The sequence below is a fragment of the Sinohyriopsis cumingii genome, chromosome 10 (genome assembly GCF_028554795.1).
Source record: "Sinohyriopsis cumingii isolate HCF-2022 chromosome 10, ASM2855479v2, whole genome shotgun sequence".
Lineage (NCBI taxonomy): Eukaryota > Metazoa > Mollusca > Bivalvia > Unionida > Unionidae > Sinohyriopsis > Sinohyriopsis cumingii.
This window is the reverse complement of record NC_142970.1, coordinates 102,462,544-102,481,843: the sequence shown is the minus strand read 5'-3', so window position 1 is coordinate 102,481,843 and position 19,300 is coordinate 102,462,544. Positions and strand designations below refer to the sequence as shown.

The 19,300-nt window shown below is 33.8% G+C and overlaps 1 protein-coding gene across 1 annotated transcript in view; it reads left to right on the top strand.

Annotated features, from left to right (window-relative positions):
* Positions 1-4,492: 4,492 nt before the first annotated feature.
* LOC149790736 (scavenger receptor cysteine-rich domain-containing protein DMBT1-like) overlaps positions 4,493-19,300 on the top strand; it is a 200,847-nt gene continuing 186,039 nt past the window's right edge. The window contains exons 1-7 of the mRNA XM_089973259.1: positions 4,493-4,613; positions 5,259-5,291; positions 5,738-5,885; positions 6,625-6,812; positions 12,124-12,265; positions 17,039-17,208; positions 17,952-18,108. Of these exons, the coding sequence (XP_089829385.1) occupies positions 4,553-4,613; positions 5,259-5,291; positions 5,738-5,885; positions 6,625-6,812; positions 12,124-12,265; positions 17,039-17,208; positions 17,952-18,108 (899 nt within the window). The 5' untranslated portion in view covers positions 4,493-4,552. The remainder of the gene's footprint in view (positions 4,614-5,258; positions 5,292-5,737; positions 5,886-6,624; positions 6,813-12,123; positions 12,266-17,038; positions 17,209-17,951; positions 18,109-19,300) is intronic.

Here is a 19,300-nt window from a genome sequence, read left to right as displayed (position 1 = left end):
ACAATATGGCAAACATTTCCCGTAAGATTTAGGGAAGCCTTGAGCAAAGGGTAATCTTGCTCTTGTTTCCTTTTATAAAAATAATTGTTTGAATGATTAGTAATAACTAAAATTTACGTTCGAATCAAACATGTGCTAAGATATAATACCTTTTCAGTTTGCTTTTCCAAGAAGTCATCTCCCATTTCAGAGGACATTTTATAAAAAAACCCATAGAAAACAAAAACCACAAGTTTTTAACCTGTTCTGGTACTGTAGATCATTTATCTGGTTGTTTTCATTTTTTTGGGGTGGTGGTGTTTTAACGCCATTTATCACCGTAAGATGGGCTATATATGGCGGAGGAGGAACATGGGAAAACCCCGGAAAAAACGACTGACACATGGGAAGCTTCTGGCAGCTTTCTCACATATTCACATTAGCCGAGCCTGAGATTCGAACCTATGTAGACAGATGTTCGGTACTGTAGAGAAGCTAATTTAACGATTCGAATCATCTATAACATTCCCCCATTATGTGATGTTAAGTTTAATATGTGCGAACATCTTTCTAAATTATTATGATAAAGCAAAAAGTGTTTTTTCTTTCCTTGGAATGTTTCTTTATGCTGACCTCGAAATTCAATAGATTACAGTACCCAATATTTAAGTATTGCTCTTTTGTGAGGTCAACATTTTGAATGTTCAATCCGTGAGGGGTGATTTCCAAATACCACAATATGTAGCACACGTGAAAAGGCCGAAAACTGCTTGAGTAAATGACCGGTTATTATTATTGCAAAAAGAATTAAGTATTCAGTGTTTTACTCTAGGGTTATAATGATTTCTTCTATAAGTGACATATTTATGCAAAAAAGAATTTTAATATTCATAAAGTATGACAATTAAACAACTGGTATCACAATGTCAGAGATAATTTTTATTACAGATATGGTTATTTTTAAACAATTATGCAATGTTCTTTCTCTTTTCGTTTATCAATATGCACATCACCGGCCGCAAAACCGATCGGATATTTGAGAAAGGAAACGTGGCCAGTTTGGCTTGATGACCTACGGTGTCAGAACATTGAGGTCGCATGACGTGAGAGTTTACATCAATCCCGGGGATAGAGCAATGGCGGTGATAGATAAAATGTTGCTGTTATCTATTAAGTTGCCTAATACAACCGATTGTTCTGAATTTCAACTATAACCAATGTCCCCACTTTAGTGTGTAGCTCCTATCAGCTGAAGTACCTCCTACAACCGATTTTTAAAATGTTTCCTCATCTTTAGCGCCAATCGTGGGGATATTGGCTTGACCTTCATGCGTACGTCCCGTTCTTTACCGCATTGTCTCGAACCTTGATACATATCCTGTGTACTCTCGAACCTTTATAATATGCCGTGCAAATTGAATCATCCCCATGAATGATATTCACCTTTATCCTCACCCCTATGATTCCTACATGTGCATCTAAAATGCCGAGTACATCCTCCGAAGAACAATAATTTTGAATATTACTTGAGTACAATATATACATACAATCAATGGCAACAGTTAAACGTAATATATTAATGGTTTTTATGTTATGAACTTTGGGTCACGATATCCACAATTTAGGGAAGGGTGAGTAATATATACAATAAACGTGACGTGATTCGCCATCGAAGTGTTTTTGATATTTCTTCATTGCATCTCGGCACACAATTTAATCTATTTATCATATTGCATGTGACTACTTGACTATTTTTGGCAACCTAATCACATATTTAACTGTAAAAATCCAAGCAATGTCGTTTTACATAAATAAATATTTCCCAAATATTTGCAGAGTTTTGAAATTGTATTTTTAATAATCAGTTTTTTCTCCTTTATTTTGACATCTTTTAGGAATATTTTCGCATGATATGAACGCCCAAAATAGCATAATTTAAACATCTAGAAATTACATTTTAATACTTTTACTTTAGACTAATAAATGCCACTCTCTTTGATGAGTTATTTCAATGAAAATTTCATAATTCAATATTTACCACCATACTATGTGTTTTCTTTTACTCTTGAGAAAAAAATTATAAAGGCATTGACCGCTCCGGTGGCCTAAGTGGTTAGAGCTTTATCCTCGAATGCGGAAGGTCGTGGGTTCAAGCCCCGGCCGAGTCATACCATGGACTTATGAAAATGGTACTAACAGATGGCGCTCACTATTAAGCGGTTGGCTTTACCACTGGTCGGCCTGGTGTCAGGATAATACGATTGGGTGGGGCTTTTCATTAAGACAAAAATGGTATTTTGCTATTTTTGTAGAATTGAATTTATAGGTCCCCGGTAATGCTGATAATTATTTTAATTATAAGAATGATTGAACAAAGATAATATCTTGAATAAGCCTCTTTTACTTGCTTACTCAAGATCATGGGATTGAATGACATCATTGTGATGGTATCAACAATCCATCTACTGTCGTAACGCCTTCTTGTGAAGTTCATTTGAGATGAGATTACAATGCAGAACAACTACAATGAACAAAAAACGTTAGCATGGTTTGCGCATTTGTTATGTATATCTATATACTTAGCTTAGCTTTTGTCCATGATTGAGGATTGTAAGGGTCATTTATAAATAACACATGATATAGGCAACATTTGTCCATGATTGTAAGATAATGTAAACATGTTGACATGGCGTTTTAACTTTAGACAGTTCTAGAGAAAGTGTAATTGCCTGTTTGTTAGTTATAGATATGTTGTTTATTAATGTGTGATGCAATGACTAGTATTTTAATAGAAATTTAGAATGTTCTTTAAGAGAACTTGTTTAAAAATTTGATAGAAAAATGATCGACATCATATTTATCGCAGTTTGGATTAATTTTTTATTAGGTTGTTTTCATCAAAATTATTTATTCCTATTTAAACATCCGTCTTGTATAATCACTATTTAACTTATGTGTTTTATTATAATCTTTTTCTGGATCATTTGGGGTTTAATTAACAATAACGTATGTTCCATTAAAAGTTTCACATTACATTGAAAAGAAATATAGTATTTGTTGAATTTTGGTAAACGCTAGCTTCGCATTTTTCTGTTACTTAGTTTTAGACGATAGAGTCGTAAGATAAAATTGGGAGAACGCGTCCGGCATGGGAATGTCTCTAAAACAACTCGAAATTTTCTTAGTTCCTGATATTATTAGTTTCATATATTTGAAAAATCTTTAATACAATCAACACTCTTTCCCAATGACATCTAAAGCGGAGAACTTTCACAGGAAAGGTTAGAGTCCTTGGAAAATAAAGGGTTGCTTGAGCTTGCCAAACATTTTGATCTTTCTCGAGAGAACTCTTTTAAGGACGCAGATGATACAAACTATTTTAGCTAATGATAATTTAATAATCAGTATTAAATGGGAAGAACAAAAATAGCTGAAAACTTTTTCTTTTGGAACCAAGATAATTAAACCTTTTGTCTTTAACTCTGCTGGTGGGGTGGGGTGAGGTGAAGTTGGGTTGGGTGGGTTGGGTTGCGATGGGACTTTCCTCTCATTCAGGGGCATGTTCGATAGTTCTGTCCAGTGATATAGCCATGTGAGATATACATATTCCACACAAGTACACCTACTGATGTGGAATTAACCGAAAATTATATATATTTTATTGGGAACACATTTTTAGATATAATAATAGTGAACACATTCATTTATAAGAAAATATGTTATTTTAGCTACTTCTAGTACAGCAGTTTAAAACAAGACATCATTCGGAATATCCTCAGAACTCATTCGGATTGCTCGATACTTTACTGTAGAACTTGATAGATCTGTTTGGACTCCATTCACCATACTATAAGCTATGTGTGCGTTTTCATTTTGCATTTTGTATACGCTTTCGTGAGTGAACAGAGGTCACTATTTTGACCCATGTACATTCAAGTTCATATACAATACAAGGATATTTTCTTTCTCACAATTCCGTGACAAAATCCATAATGGTAGGTTTTAAAGCAATTAAAATAAATAAGTAGGTAATAACGAATAACAAGCCTCTTTTAAGAACGATATATAGTAATAAAAGGTCTTTTCACCTAATTGGCTGAGGAAGAAAACTGGTATAAAGTACAAAATCGTTTCTAATGTTTCGACCATCACACAGTTACATTTACTGAGTTCAATACTGAAGCTGTTTATTAACGAACCTAAGCTTGTCTGTTCAGTTTGTCCCGTAATAGACTGGTTCTGAAGTGGAGCAGCGATATTGCGCATACAAACTGAAATTAACAGTTGACATATCACGCAGTCTGAAAGGGTTTAAATCTTATCATGTTTACTCATAAGGAATTGGTCATGATGCGCACTCCAGCAATATAATTTTAACCTTCATTTTATGACATTATTTACTTCGTGTGTATACATTCTGTCTTATCACCTGTTTTGATCAGAAATCGAGGCTGTACACTTCCACGAAAGTCTTGTAACCTGTATTGTATGACCTTAATGTCGTCATGTGTAGCTTCTATAAAAGGTTGTACTTTCTATAGGGTTTCAAACACAAGGTGTGCTTGTAAGCAACATGGAACATATGCAGAATCATTATTTCTTCAATATCATCGGTACAGTACTGTGCATCTTTGGTAATATTTCCTATTTCTTATTCGTATTCTACATATAATCTTTCAAGTTTCTTCATTTTTGTTGTTGTTGTTGTTCAGATTCAGTTGATGCAGTTAAATAAGCTGCTGTACGACAATTTATTTTCCAGCAAGTTTCATATAATTATGAATGCTATTCGTCTGACGGCACAATTAAGGCGTTAATGTAATGAATTCTCGAAAAGAAAAGCACCATTTATGAAATAAATGAGGTTTTACTATCCGAACTCAAGTAGAAATTAAGTTAAACGTTTATTGAGTAGTAATTTGCAAATTTTAACTGCACGATTAACTTCCAATATCTCACCATGCCATGTTTAATTTCATTTTGCTTAACGAATATACATATTGATATAGCCCTAACGGTGTTTTGTTTTCAAGTCTCCTATCTTAAGTAATATCATGTTATTGAACTTGTTTAAAACAAAATCAGTCTTTCATGTTTCAAATGAAAGTAATATATTTCTAAACCGTTGAAATCAGACTATATATGTGTGTGTGTGCATCTGCATGTGATACGTTCGAGAAATAAATTGTTTATCATGCTTGGAGATGCGAATAAAGAACATAACATAACAAGTCCATATCCGCAGACTTAATGACTGTAGTCCCTCTCGTTAATTTCAGTGATATTGTCACAAAGGGCAGCAGGACAGACACGTAAGTATTATCACACACACACACACACACACACACACACACACACACACACACACATTTTAAAGAATAGAAATGATATGGCGATAATATTCCTTTCAAGAGCAATGGATCGAGGAAGAGATCACGTGTGTCAGGGATTGTTTAAGGAAAATGCATGGAACTGACAACGAACAGTTCGAAACTAGTACCTAGCTATCCTGAGCACTTTCGACTCTGTAATGAGTCTTTTTCAAAGCTAAGTACAAAGCATAGACAGAACAAACAATAAAACAGAAAAAACGTTTATATTTGCGAAATTTTACATGACTGTTTAAGCAGAAATTCAACCTTTTAACTTTATTAGTTTAAACTTGTTTATTTCAGCTTGTTGCTGATACTGGAATATCTTTGTATTGACCTAAAAATTGATGCCACATACGTTTTATTGCTAATTTATTTTTTCTCAGCACCTACACTGGCAGCACGCCTAGTTGATGGTACTAGTAATAAAGGAATTCTAGAAGTCCGGGTCAATGGAACCTGGGGAAGAGTATGCGACGATGGTTTTAACAACAACGCAGCAGTAGTTGCTTGTAGAATGCTTGGATTTTCTTCGTAAATACATTTTGTCTGTCATTCATTTTCTTTTTTGCTTCTGAATTCATCATGTGTGTTTTTCAGCAGAAAATGTTTATATCATTTTTACATCATAAAATGTACATTGTAATTTCATGCTTCGTAAATCATTTAGACCACGATGGGAGGCTTATCAAGTACAACGGATAACGTTATTTTAAATCTTGATAATGTACAACAATTCAAAAAAAGTTCGATGGATGTACATTTTGTTTCAGGCGTTGTGTATGGACAAGGCTGCGTACCCAAAGAATAGTCCAATGCTACATTCAGATGACGTTTTCCCTGTATTACATATTAAAAAGTATATGACATATTTTTGCGAAAGTCACTTGTTTCGTAAAATGTATACCATCACTGAGATTTACTGAACATTTTTTACAGAACATTTGTTGGCATCGAAAACTCGTGATACAATATATATATGAGTCTCTACTAAAGGCTGCATTACTCTTATATTAATGAAACCATGAAAATAGATGTTATGACTACATACGCTTTATTTCAAACGCTGTAATGTCAATATCGATAATATAGAACATGATCTTATTTAGCATTGAAAGCGACATCAATAATAATAATAGGATACTTCGTATCATAATGGAAAGAATATTTGGCAGTTAAGTAACAATGCCAAATTGATATAAGAACGAAAGTTTAGTCCATTGCGAAAACATTACACTAACTGAAAATTTACGTATTCATTTTGTTATTGTAGAAATCGGTCCGTCTTTTTACCTGCGAACTTATTTCCAACGGTGAATACGTCATCGCCCATCATTCTCGACGATCTGAGCTGTACTGGAAATGAACCAACATTTGCTCTTTGCCTTCATAGTCCGTTCTTTCAACATAACTGCGGGCACAGCGAAGATGTTGCGCTTTTTTGTGATATGTCGTATAATGGCAAGTATTTTATCTTTTTGTCAATTTTATGGCATGGCTAAAACTGTTGAGTGGATATGATTAATATTATCAAGACATGCTATCATAACCTGTGTAAACGACAAGAATACTTATAATTCGACGGCATATGGATTTAACATTGATAAGAAAGTACGTGTGTAGCGAACTCGTGGCATCTTTAGAGGCACAATAATGAATAACTGTTGTTTCAACAGTTAGGTTGTAATTGCTTATAAATTTTGTATCTGGTACTTTTGAACACCGCCACATAATGTTGCGAATCCGTTCGAATTATTCGAATAAATCATGTATGATACAAATAAATCTGGAGCCGGAATGATGCCTTTTCATTAAGCCAGAGCTTTGTTTATTCCGTACCGTCACTTTTACTTTTCATCGCAAATTACAAGGCACGTTTGACTAGACATTGTACAAATTTGCGTGGAATATAAACCAGACAATTTCTCCTTCATTATCTCTGAGTAAGGACCAACCAGATACTTTGTAAGACCAAATAATTCATTGATGAGTGCAATCGAAGAAGAATTGTTTGTATTTAGTCACTCATTTCAGACATCCTTCATATCGGGGTTGTTCTGTGATGGGGCAATGTCATATGTTATACAAACTATATCTTCAATAGAAAGTATGGAACAATTTCCACACTCCTCGATGTTTCTGTTAATGGAAACTTCGTATTGGTTGTGAGTTCTTAAAAACGCGAATATATGAATTTGTTCTCCTTCAGAATTGTAAGTTAAGCACAAATACGTGTGTGACGTAGGTACTTTGTAAAAAAGAACAAAAAGTCTAACCAAACAAATAAAGGTGCGAACAAGCACACAAAAACCACACCTTGGTGAAATCCAAAGGATCTTGTTTCCAGTAAGTCGTATCCTTGGACGATGCTTCTTAATTTTGGGTAAGTTTTCAGATGTTGGTTGTAGTATTGTTTCACATTTCCACAATGCGGTGTCCTTGAGTTTGAATATTCTGCATTCGTTTGTGATATATTTGTTAACGTAGCTTCATTCGTAATCCCGCCATATTCGTTTGTAATTCCGCATTAAAAATTCGTCTTAAAGCTTTCCACGAATTTTGCAAGAACTGAAGGGTTTTCGTAGTATAATCAACACAGTAAAGATAACTCCTTTTCTCTTTATCCTTTTCTAAAACGTTTTATCCACGAGATTGAGACTTGAATAAATGGCATAACTAATGCAAAGGCTTTGCCACATGCCATTAGATGAAAAATTGCTACGTTTAGAATGACATGGTAACTAGCATGTTCGTGTGCATGATATTCTTTCCGCATTACAGCCCACAAGCACTGGTGGTGGTGTGTTCTTACTTTAAACGATTATTGGATCAATACACAAGTCTAAATTTTATCAACGACGCTGTTGATCTCAATATCGTACCGACCATAATTCGGACATTTCCTGTTGCAATTCATATATGTGCCAGATTAATACTATACTTAGAAAATCTCACGCTGCTCCGTCCACATAACATCTGGTAGTACTATCATGCATGGAGGAAATAGTTGTCCTCTACATTCTGTCTTTGAGAATTTTGAACACGTTTGTAAATTATATGCATTTGAGCCTAGTCAACGTTCTGAATCGACTTCTTATTCACTGTCTTTGGTGTCATAATTTCGTTTCTGGCGCTTGATGGTATGCAGTTTCCTTTACATGCTAAATGTGTGAAAAGAACGTCATATCTGATACATTGCAAGTGTATAAATGGACAATCGCTGTAACAATCATGTTCTTCGCAGTCGTTGGTGCGCCTCACGACCTACTTTGTGAAATTGGAATTAATCGTTTTCTAAAAAAAAATATCAGTTTTTCGTCAGGTTGGGAGCATGCTTCAGTTTTGGTAGAGACATTTTATAGGTTCCTGGATACATCTGGTGCAAGTACAATGCGTGTTTGTGTGTGTGTGTGTGTGTGTGTGTGTGTGTGAATGCTAGTCTTTTTGCGATCATTAAGAGTTATGAATGATAAAGTCTACTTGATGACAATTTTCTTGTTGTGGGGTTCCAACCCTTTATTTTGTTTGTTGATATCTCGCTGTATGTAACATTGAGTATTTAACTCGATTAGGTGATAAGAGAATGGGCCAATGAGAGTCCTTCAGAGTAATTCAGGAAACCTTTTTCCTTTGTGCGTACATTTCGATTATATCTTGGTCATAACAGTTTGCTCACAAATATCCGAACAGATATGAAACACTAAATTACTCATTTATCATGGAAAATTAGTTCATCGAAACAACAGATTTACAATAATCACTTGTTGCTGTACTTACAAAACAAGCGATAAACCAATTTGTCAGCATTTCATGACAAGACATATTGGTTCGGAAACCACAGCCTTTTTAAAGTATAAATCAGCATCTCTTTCTTCGTTTGACAATTGCATTTTCTTTAGCCCTCATCCATAATTGTTTATATTTTCTTTTATATCGTGTTTCTCTGCTTATGCTTTTGCCAGCGCGATGCTATGCTATAACATATTTTGTTGTTGTCATGGGTTGACCTTAACTACAATTTAGTTTAAGGGTTGGGACGTATAATCTATTGATAACTCTGTGCAAAAGTATGAAGGAGCTGAAACGTAAGTTATTTACACGGTCGCTTGAACATCTGTGATTTAAAAATCTTTGTTGCGTTTTTGCACGTTCCAAATTATGTCGACCATTTTAGAAAGTGTTCTATCACTTTTGTTAAATTCGATTCGTACGGGAAATTTCAAACTGGCAGGTGTAATATTGCAAGCGATCTTGCTCCTGAACCCGATAGTGTCGTTTCGAGTCAAACAATACATAGTCAAAGAAGACGGAAATAAACGTGGCCGCTTTACCTGCCATGACATTTGACTTTAAGTACTCAGGTTTGACAGTAAACATGTATATGGAAGTAGGTTTTTTGGAAGCCAGGTTGGATATGGAAATCATCGTCAGGTGCCACACAGAGTTTTGCACTCTTCAGTGGTGAAGGTGGGAGTGGATTTGATGATTACGCATGGGATCGATTATCATATCATCGACTTCCCCTCGGGTTAAGTTGATCTAACATTATTGTTATGTATATTCAATTTTCATTGTTTGTTTATTAGGTTTTGTTTTCATTATATACTGTTATTACCTTATAACAGTGTACGTTGGACTTAACCTTGTCCATAATCAAGTTCATTTTCGACTTGACGTGAATCGTTAAATTTGGTTTTGTAGTAAACATTTTTATTACAATCAGAGTCCAGACGTTTGGAAATTACCCATGAATTGCCGGATCTACCCGTTATTTACTGCACGTTTTATAGTATGATTTTAATAATTGACTTCTAGTCTTAACTAAGATTTTATTTTGTAAGCATTATAAACCTAAAAGGAGGAAACATTCTATTAGATAACAGTTGTTTTAGAAAATGCTAATTGTGACCCGAGGTCAAGTAGATGACCATAGAGGCGTGATACTAATCATTTACATATGTTGTCATCGGTTCATTGCGGCCTCGTTATTGATTTGTGAGGTAGTTTTTATGATCACTCAAAACATTATACATTCAGAATTAAAACTTCATTTGACCGTCGATCATTCGAATTCGTCTTGGCTTGAAAACGGTAAAAATCATTGATGGAAGTATGCGAATTGCCGCCGTATTGCTAGCCCGTATCAAAGATATTTGACCTTTGAGAATTAGAAAAGTCGCTCATAGGCCCTCCACGTTTCAACTCTGTTATGTGAAATGAGAGCCTCCAATTCGCGACCATACATCCCTGTAAAGAGTTGTTCAACAGTAGTTTCCATTGCAGCACCTCTTGAAACAACATGGAACCTGTTACTAAATAAAATCTTAATTCGAACTGCATAAACTAAATCCATACTATAAGGTTTTGAAGTAAGTTGAAAATGTAAACGACACCATCTCCAATAATCCCCCCCCGAAATTTGAACATTTTTTGCTGCACCATCGTCATTGAAAGCTTTTCGACATCACCAGTCTCTAACGGCCCGGTTATGTATAAGAAACCCCAGAAACACGATGTTTTCCTCGAACCTGGATAATTTATAAACTTGCGAACTGATGGCTATCTATTCAAATTGTTTTAAAAGGTAATGAAAGCATCCAGAACTGCAGGGCCGTTAATCGTGTCCAATTCCGTATTCTTGCCATATTATTCGGGACGAAAACTTCACAAACTTAATAACATCAAACAATCAATTGGAAACTGGCATGCTTCGTATGTAATAAATCATTTAGATGAGTTGGCATTGTCGACGATGTGTCGAACACACATATGTGATTCGGGCATGCCTCCTGATTGGCGGAGCGCAACCTGCGGGTGTAAGTTGCCAGCGTCTTCTGACGCTGGAACATATTCTTGTTGAGTGTGTAGATTACCACTTAAAGATACATAAGTATATTTTTACGTGAAATGCTTATTAACCTTTAAGAGAACGTACCACCTAAGAAAATATATTTAAGGTAATGAGGTTTGTAAAATATCATGTTTATGGGGGTTGACATTTGTTACCTTTCTATGCGAATTTATTTACACTTACATAATGTTAACATCTTTTTGTTGTCCAATTAATAATTTTGTACTTAGTGCTTGTATTTATTTGGAAGGAGTTATCTTCCTGAATTTCAATTTGAACTTTACGTTTCGTTGCAGTACATATCTATGTTTGTGCTCAAACACTATATATATAAACATCCAGGGCTCTGAAATATGTGGCTTATTTGTGGAGTGTTGTCTTTAGTTAAGTGCTTCTTGGTCTGTCCATCCAGCTGTTCTGTTCCATACTGAAATGTCATAGTGCCCCATATTGATATATGCTATTCATTTTTAAATAGGTTATATGGTGTCCTTCAGTGGTAATGTGTCATACAGTAGCATTGTCCGTCCCAAATATAAAGTCGAATTATCATAGACTCAATATAGTCCCATTCGTTGTGTTAAATTTCCTAATTTCATGTACTATCTCGAATATGACGTTAAATTCACGTAGACTCCATACCGTCATTATCGTAATGTTAAGTTCCATTAAAATAATGCCGTCAAAAATATAATGTTAAACGCCAAAAGATCCAGTATTGTCCAACATAATGTTAAGTACCAATTAGACCCCATAGTGACCCATTCATGTTAAATTCCCATACCCATAGTGTCCTCTCCATTTCTGTACATTTCCCCACTGTGCGACATAATGCTACAACTCGATATATCCCTTAGTGTTCTATTCAAGTTAATGTCCTGATTGCGTAAATATATAAATCTGTCCTCTTGGCTGCTGCAGACGTACAGTTTAGACTGAGAGGCAACAGCTCGACGGCTGGATTGTTAGAGATGTCTGTTGAGGGAATATGGGGCACAATATGTGACTACTCATTCGACAACAGGGCGGCTGAAGTTGCATGCAAGTCTCTCGGATTACCTTTGTAAGTTATTCATTTTATATGTACATCAGACGTGTTGTATATTATATAATACATACGATGATTAATCTTTCAAAGGCATGATCCAATTACTGTTACGTAGTTTTGTACATTGTTAATGGGAAAAGGAAGTATCATCGATTGCAAAATAAATAAATAAATAAAAACGAAATAATGGACCGATGTCTAAATGTGTATGTGCAAACTGAGTGAGTACGTGTTTGCCTAGTTTTAAAATCCATGGAAACAAAAAGGGGTCTTTTGTACAAAGGCATATACGAATGTCGAAACTAACCTGTCATTTCTTACGTATGGTGGTAAAATAGATCACATCTCAGCTATATTTCTCAGAAACGGTTCTAATAATGCACAATTATAACCTATCTTGATTGTCAAGGCGTGTCTTAAATTTCATTGTAATATATGGTGTTTTTAACAGCATGTACAGTAATTTAAGATATTTTATATGAAGAAAAATAATGAAAGATTACCAAACGCTTCAAAAGGACAAACACAGTTATGAACATAACCTTTCGTCTTTCACTGAGTTCAATTGTTTGGATCTTCTTGCTTAATCACAACACGTTTGTGAAGTGAAAGATGACGTGGAAGAATACTTTGTGGACTGACCAGGTAGTCTATGTAATTCCTCTAAAAATCTATATTTCTGAAACCTATAATTGACTATTCCAATAAATGCAAGGTATTATATCCCTTGAAAACTGAGGGAAGACTGGAACTGGATATTGAGCTCTAAAGATACAAAACAAATTATCACAGAATGAAACCCTTTCTTCAGGGAAATAATAAAGAAAAGAAAACTTAATTTTCCTAGACTAATAATTGTTTAAGCGCTTCAACATTTGTACCTTAAAATAAACGTTTGTTTTTGTTACTTATCAAGTTTTAAATTGTTTGTTCCGAACAGCATCGTCAATTATATCGGCGTCTGTTTCTCATTGCTGTTTTATGTTACCGTATCGAAAAGTAGCTAAAAGTACCAAATTCGTTTAGTGCACGATTTATTTAAGTATAATATTTACACGCAGTGCAACACCATTCATTCGGCACATGCTGAAAAAGAATGTTTCCTCGTGCGCATAATCAGCCATGTCATCCTGCGTTTCTGGAAGAGTCCATTTGTGATACAACAATGAATTTTATAAGGACGTCGGCTGCCGCATGTAAACAAACACAGTTGCATTGTGTTTAATTAGCATTCAGCTTACATTTAATATTTTAATGTCAATGACAACAATAAAATCAGAGGGAATTCGCCTAATGAATGTAATCATCATGTGCATGTAAAGAATGCACAATGCGAAGCTTTGAATAATAATAATAATAATAATAATAATAATAATAACAATAATAACAATTCCTTGATTCTATTCTATTATTTCCGATACTGTAAAAGGTAAATGATGTAATTATTGATTTACTTATTTAGATCCAAATAGTTGTTTTAAAATACTAAAATTACAAAGTGATATAGTCAGTTTGTATTTATTACACAAGTCCATTGTTATAAATGGCTGCCTTTATGAGTATATATATATATATATATATATATATATATATATATATATATATATATATATATATATATATATATATATATATATATATATATATATATATATATATATATAATCAGATAATAATTTTGATTTATTTTTACGCCAGGTAAATCATTATTATTTATGACCAATACATGGAAGATACAAATTGTGCCTCCTTTCGTAACCCTGTTGATTAATTGGCAAATTATATCCCACAACGAGATTATTAATAAAATATTTGTCCATATATACATTGTTCCATTTAAAAATTAGCATATTTTCTTTGTAAGTCTGGATATAGAAATTATGACTTTGGCATTGGTATGGACAAAACTCTATGTTATAGTTGGGGTAAAATATATTGTCTTGATGAGTGTAAAACAAAAATAATTTTGGCGAAGTAAAAGTGACTGGCGCTCTCCGTTGTCAATGGTTCAGAATTGTTATCTAATATTGCTTTTAATCTATAAACAATACGTGGGCATTTTCAGCTGCACTTAAAGAACGTTTAAACACTGTAATACAGACATGTACGGGTCAATCTAGATCTCTTGAAGATAAAGGTGAAAAGAAATAGTAATCATCACACTAATTTTGCAATATTTAATTCCCAACAAACATTTCTTTATATTAAGCAAATTATATTCAATTCAACAGTAATTTTTCTTAAGCGGGTTATACGATCCGGTTATAATATTGATTATACCTCTTGTTCATCCATCTGTCTATTTATGGAATCTTTGTAGCCACATGCCCTAGAAAACTTTTGTACGGAAACTGTAGCTGACATCCAGTAAAAGACATTATGCTGTCATTAGAGAGCTTTTTGATAAAAATACGAAGCATTTACACCGAATCCTAGAACTTACTTGCTATCCTATTGTAATAAACGTACAGTATATGATATTGGTTTTACGTCTCCGTTTACTGCTGGTTAGATTTTAGCGATTATTTGTTGATGAGTGGTGTCGATGCTGAGTAGACATTTTTCAACCCGAATAATTAGCGACTTTCTTGGAGCATATGTCATATTGGTACAGTATTCACAAGACTTTATGACAGAATTCATTAGTTTCGCAAAGAGGACCATCTGTAATTTATTAACATTCGGAATTCTCTGGATATGTTTAGGTCTGCGTTTTTAGTCATTTGAGAAGGGAATACTTATTTGTATTAGGGGTGAAGGATAAACATTTCCTCCGAAAAGGATCACTAGCAAATTATGCAAGTGCCACACACCGGACAGAACTTTCGGGGTATGAAATTTGAGTTTGGTGATATGTGGCCTTTAGGTTTATTAGAAAAAGCTCGCTGCAGTGTTTGTGTATTTAATAACCTTTAGTTGACAAAAACTGTTGTTGAGAATAAAGGAAACGTAGAATATAACGCCACGTTCACGTAGGTGTTTCATTTGCTCGTTAAGAGACTTTTTGCGTGAAACACTACTAGTCCTTCAAGTAAATACAAATACAAATACAAACAGTTAGAAATTCAGGTTCTGAAGGATGGAGTTTGTTTCTTCTTCAAACCTTCTAAAGTGTAAGCCTTCTTAGGTACATTCACTATATTATGGTATTTACTTATAACAAACCATCCACATTGATAGTTACAGGTCAACATTGAGCATCTGTCAAATAATCATGACTGTGAAAATTAATCGGTCTGGAAAAATTACCATAATGTTATGAATGAAGCCTCAATTTCATATCCTTTGAAGTGATCCATATCTAAACGTAACAGATGTAAGAGATGAACATACAAGAAAAATATTCTGGTGACTTTAACTTTTTCCGGCAGTATCATGGTGTTCATGATTGTAACCTTGTCGCAAGATCACTTCCCAAGTGCTAATATATTTTTCAGTTAATTCGTTTAGGTTATAGTCTCTGCAAAAAACCCAACAACTTCAGAAACCAAAAAAGTAAACATGATATTGATTTTCTTCAAATCAAACTTTTCATTATCTTGCAACCAATTCCAATACATTCTGTGATAAGTGGTCTTAATGCAAAATTATTATAATATCTAAAAACATATGTCAAAGATGCCGTGGTAACACATGGTCTCGAAAACTTATCTGCTTGTAGATGTTACTTTAAAATGAAATATATCTGTAAAAATTGACAAAATAATAAACTATTTACATTTCAAGTTAATATATGTTGATAATGTGATTTGTCTGATGAACAATATTATCTTTATTTCAATACAAATAAAACTACTTACTGCAATGAGCGTATCTTCTGATATAATTTACGTACATGTAAATGCATCGGGATGCAAGTGCAAAGGTAGGCAGCTACATTATGTCAAAGGTAGCCGTAAAGGAAAGCTAACCTAAGTAAACTAAGTCACTCTTCCACAGATCATAACGGGATCATATAATTTGATGTAAACCAGATAACCTTTTTTAGCATATATTTAATGAGATTTTGTTGGTGTCGAATGCTGTTGAAATACCTAGTGTGCGAAACGGCTTGAGCACTTCTTTTAGCAACATTTAATAAAACTTATCTAAAAATTCACTGAGGTTGAGTCTCGGATATAATTCGCAATGCTGTGCGGAACAAACTGTATTAATGCTATTTACCGTCCTTTTAATTTTAAAAATAGGCACATATGCAACTAGTGGAAAAATAACACAAGACGCACGTAAGGAACAGGTTATAGATCTTGATTAAATGGTTACATTTCGACGCCTCAATTGCGGCAGGAAAAATCACTTCACGTTTGCATATTTCGGAGTATCTTATCATATTCTTGTGTCGTTAATCACCAAGCCAAGCCAAACCTAAAGTGCTTCTGAGAGATAAAATGACTCAGAGTGGTAAAAGCAATGTTATTTCTTTTTACCCGTACGCAAAATGTCCGCTTTATGTCGCTTAGTCAATCTCCAATCCTGAGGATGTGTTTATATATAAAATCGCTGTGCTGAACGATTATAAGATATGATTTGCTGCTGAAAAATGAATTAAGTTTGTTTTCAGGTTTATGGCAATTTAGGATACCAAATAACTGCCATGGATTTGTGGAGGAAACTTTGGAAGGATTTACCCAAATTTGCCATGAAAACAACTTTTGGTGGTACATTTTTTAATTCCATCATTTGATATTCTCATGCATTGCTTTTGGAAACCGTAAATAAGAATAATTTGAACAAGTAAACTATGTTGCATACTGTTGCTTAATATTTACTATATTTTCTATCCTCTAGTCAAAGTGCGGCAGCTGTCGCACACTCTTTACTAGGTTCAGGATCCGGTCTCATTTTGCTAGAAAGAGTTGTGTGCACTGGAAATGAATCTTCTCTGATGAATTGTGACGTGGCCACAATCGGGACCAGTAATTGCGATCATAGTAAAGATGTTGGGATAGTGTGTGCAGGCAAGTCCATAATTTGCATATATATATATATATATATATATATATATATATATATATATATATATATATATTATATATATATATATATATATATATATATATATATATATATATATATATATATATATATATATATATATATATACACACACAGAAAGAGAGAGTGAGATATATTGAATATTCTTGATGTACAAATAGTCATCAGTATGCTGATTTACCAATGATGCAATCTTGAATATATTCACAATAATTCCTAAATCATGTATTAATCGAGTTAATGATTACATAGCAATTCCGGTAATTTGAATAATTAATTATTCTAGAATTATACCGAAACACAACAAAAATCTCTTATCATAGACTCCCAATGACTGATATGAACAGGAATGAAAAATAAGTATTTTGAGTCTCAGTTATATTCAAATTCCGCAACAAAAGAAATCATATATGTATATATATATATATATATATATATATATATATATATATATATATATATATATATATATATATATATATATATATATATATATATATATATATATATATATTGCTCTTCTTTACCTTGGTACCTCCGACCTTTCTTCATTCTCTTCGCATAATTATTCATGCTGGCCGCGTTATTTGTTTAAATATTTGAACATTGAGAATGCTGCATATTTCTGTAAATAAAATCGGCAACTGATGTAGTTATAGTGTATACAATATACATTCGAATATCTCTTCACTTAAATTGCATACAGACACTCTCGAGAACGTCGATGTTAGGTTAGTTGGGGGCCAAGGACCTTGGGCTGGACGAGTCGAGATAAGGTATGCTGGAGTTTGGGGTACAATTTGCGATGATTCGTTCGGCGTAATAGAAGCTGGCGTCATATGTCGAATGCTTGGGTATACAACGTGAGTATTCATACACGATTTGATATGACTAGATTATACGAAAGTTTAGGCAAGCGAGATATATTCATGTAAAAAACAAAAATATATAAGCAATACTACCATTTTTAAGACATAAACAATTTTGCACCACTTTTCGTTTGATATATAATTTATTAAACAAGAGAATCGTCATATTTGTATGAACCATTGCTACCAATTAATCAGACATATTCAATGTAGTTAATAGCTTTTATTTAGAAGGATCAATGGTTCGAACGTTCTTGATCACACAATGAAAGTCAATGATTGTACCTAATAAACCTTAATTCCAGTAGTGAGGTAGATTGAGAGCATATTTGGTTGAAGATATTATCCAATATAAGTTATTATGAATGGTTTCAATCAGTCGACAATTTCAGAATGGAAAATCAATATAGTGAGTTTAGTGTTATATTATCTGACATGTAATATCCATTCCCAAAAGATGTGAAGTGAAACCCCAACAAAGACGTTTCGATCATCAGAGCCATCGTATGAAAGTGGCATCATTTGCAAACAGTGAATCGCAGAGATGATGTGATATTATCGCTTGCAAATACGGCGTATCTGACATATATTTTGGAAGGGTTTACGTTCCTTATTGGGAGTGTTTCCGGAACATTTATTTAGTTTTTGTTTTGGATCTTGGGGTATTTTTAAAAACTTTATATTGGTCGGCAGTATTATCTATACCCGACACTAAATATCCATATTCTATTGATATGAAGTCGAAATTCCTTCATGGTCATCCTAATGCGGTATATCAATAATGGTACGGGATAAATACTATCGATTCAGAGTCATCACTCACAAGTAATGCTACACTACTTTTGAAAACGCGTCAAAGTTAGTGCAAAACAGAGCTTATAGGATCATTTATTATTTACCAAGCAGAGTACCGGTCCCGAAGTGTCTGTGTGAATGTATGTGTGTATGTCTGCACACTGTAATTAATACCTCGAGATCGGGTCATTGTCTGTAATATTCGCGAGGAAATGTTTTCTAAAATATGTTCTGAGACTAGCAGCACTGTTTTCAGCATCTAAATATATTCTGTCTGCCCACATATACGATTTACAGTTTTATTCCTGGTAGGCGAAACATATGTAATGTTGTACTGTGTGTGCTGTTTGCATTTTTGTCCCGTTTAAAGATGCATCTTAGCAGTCATGGT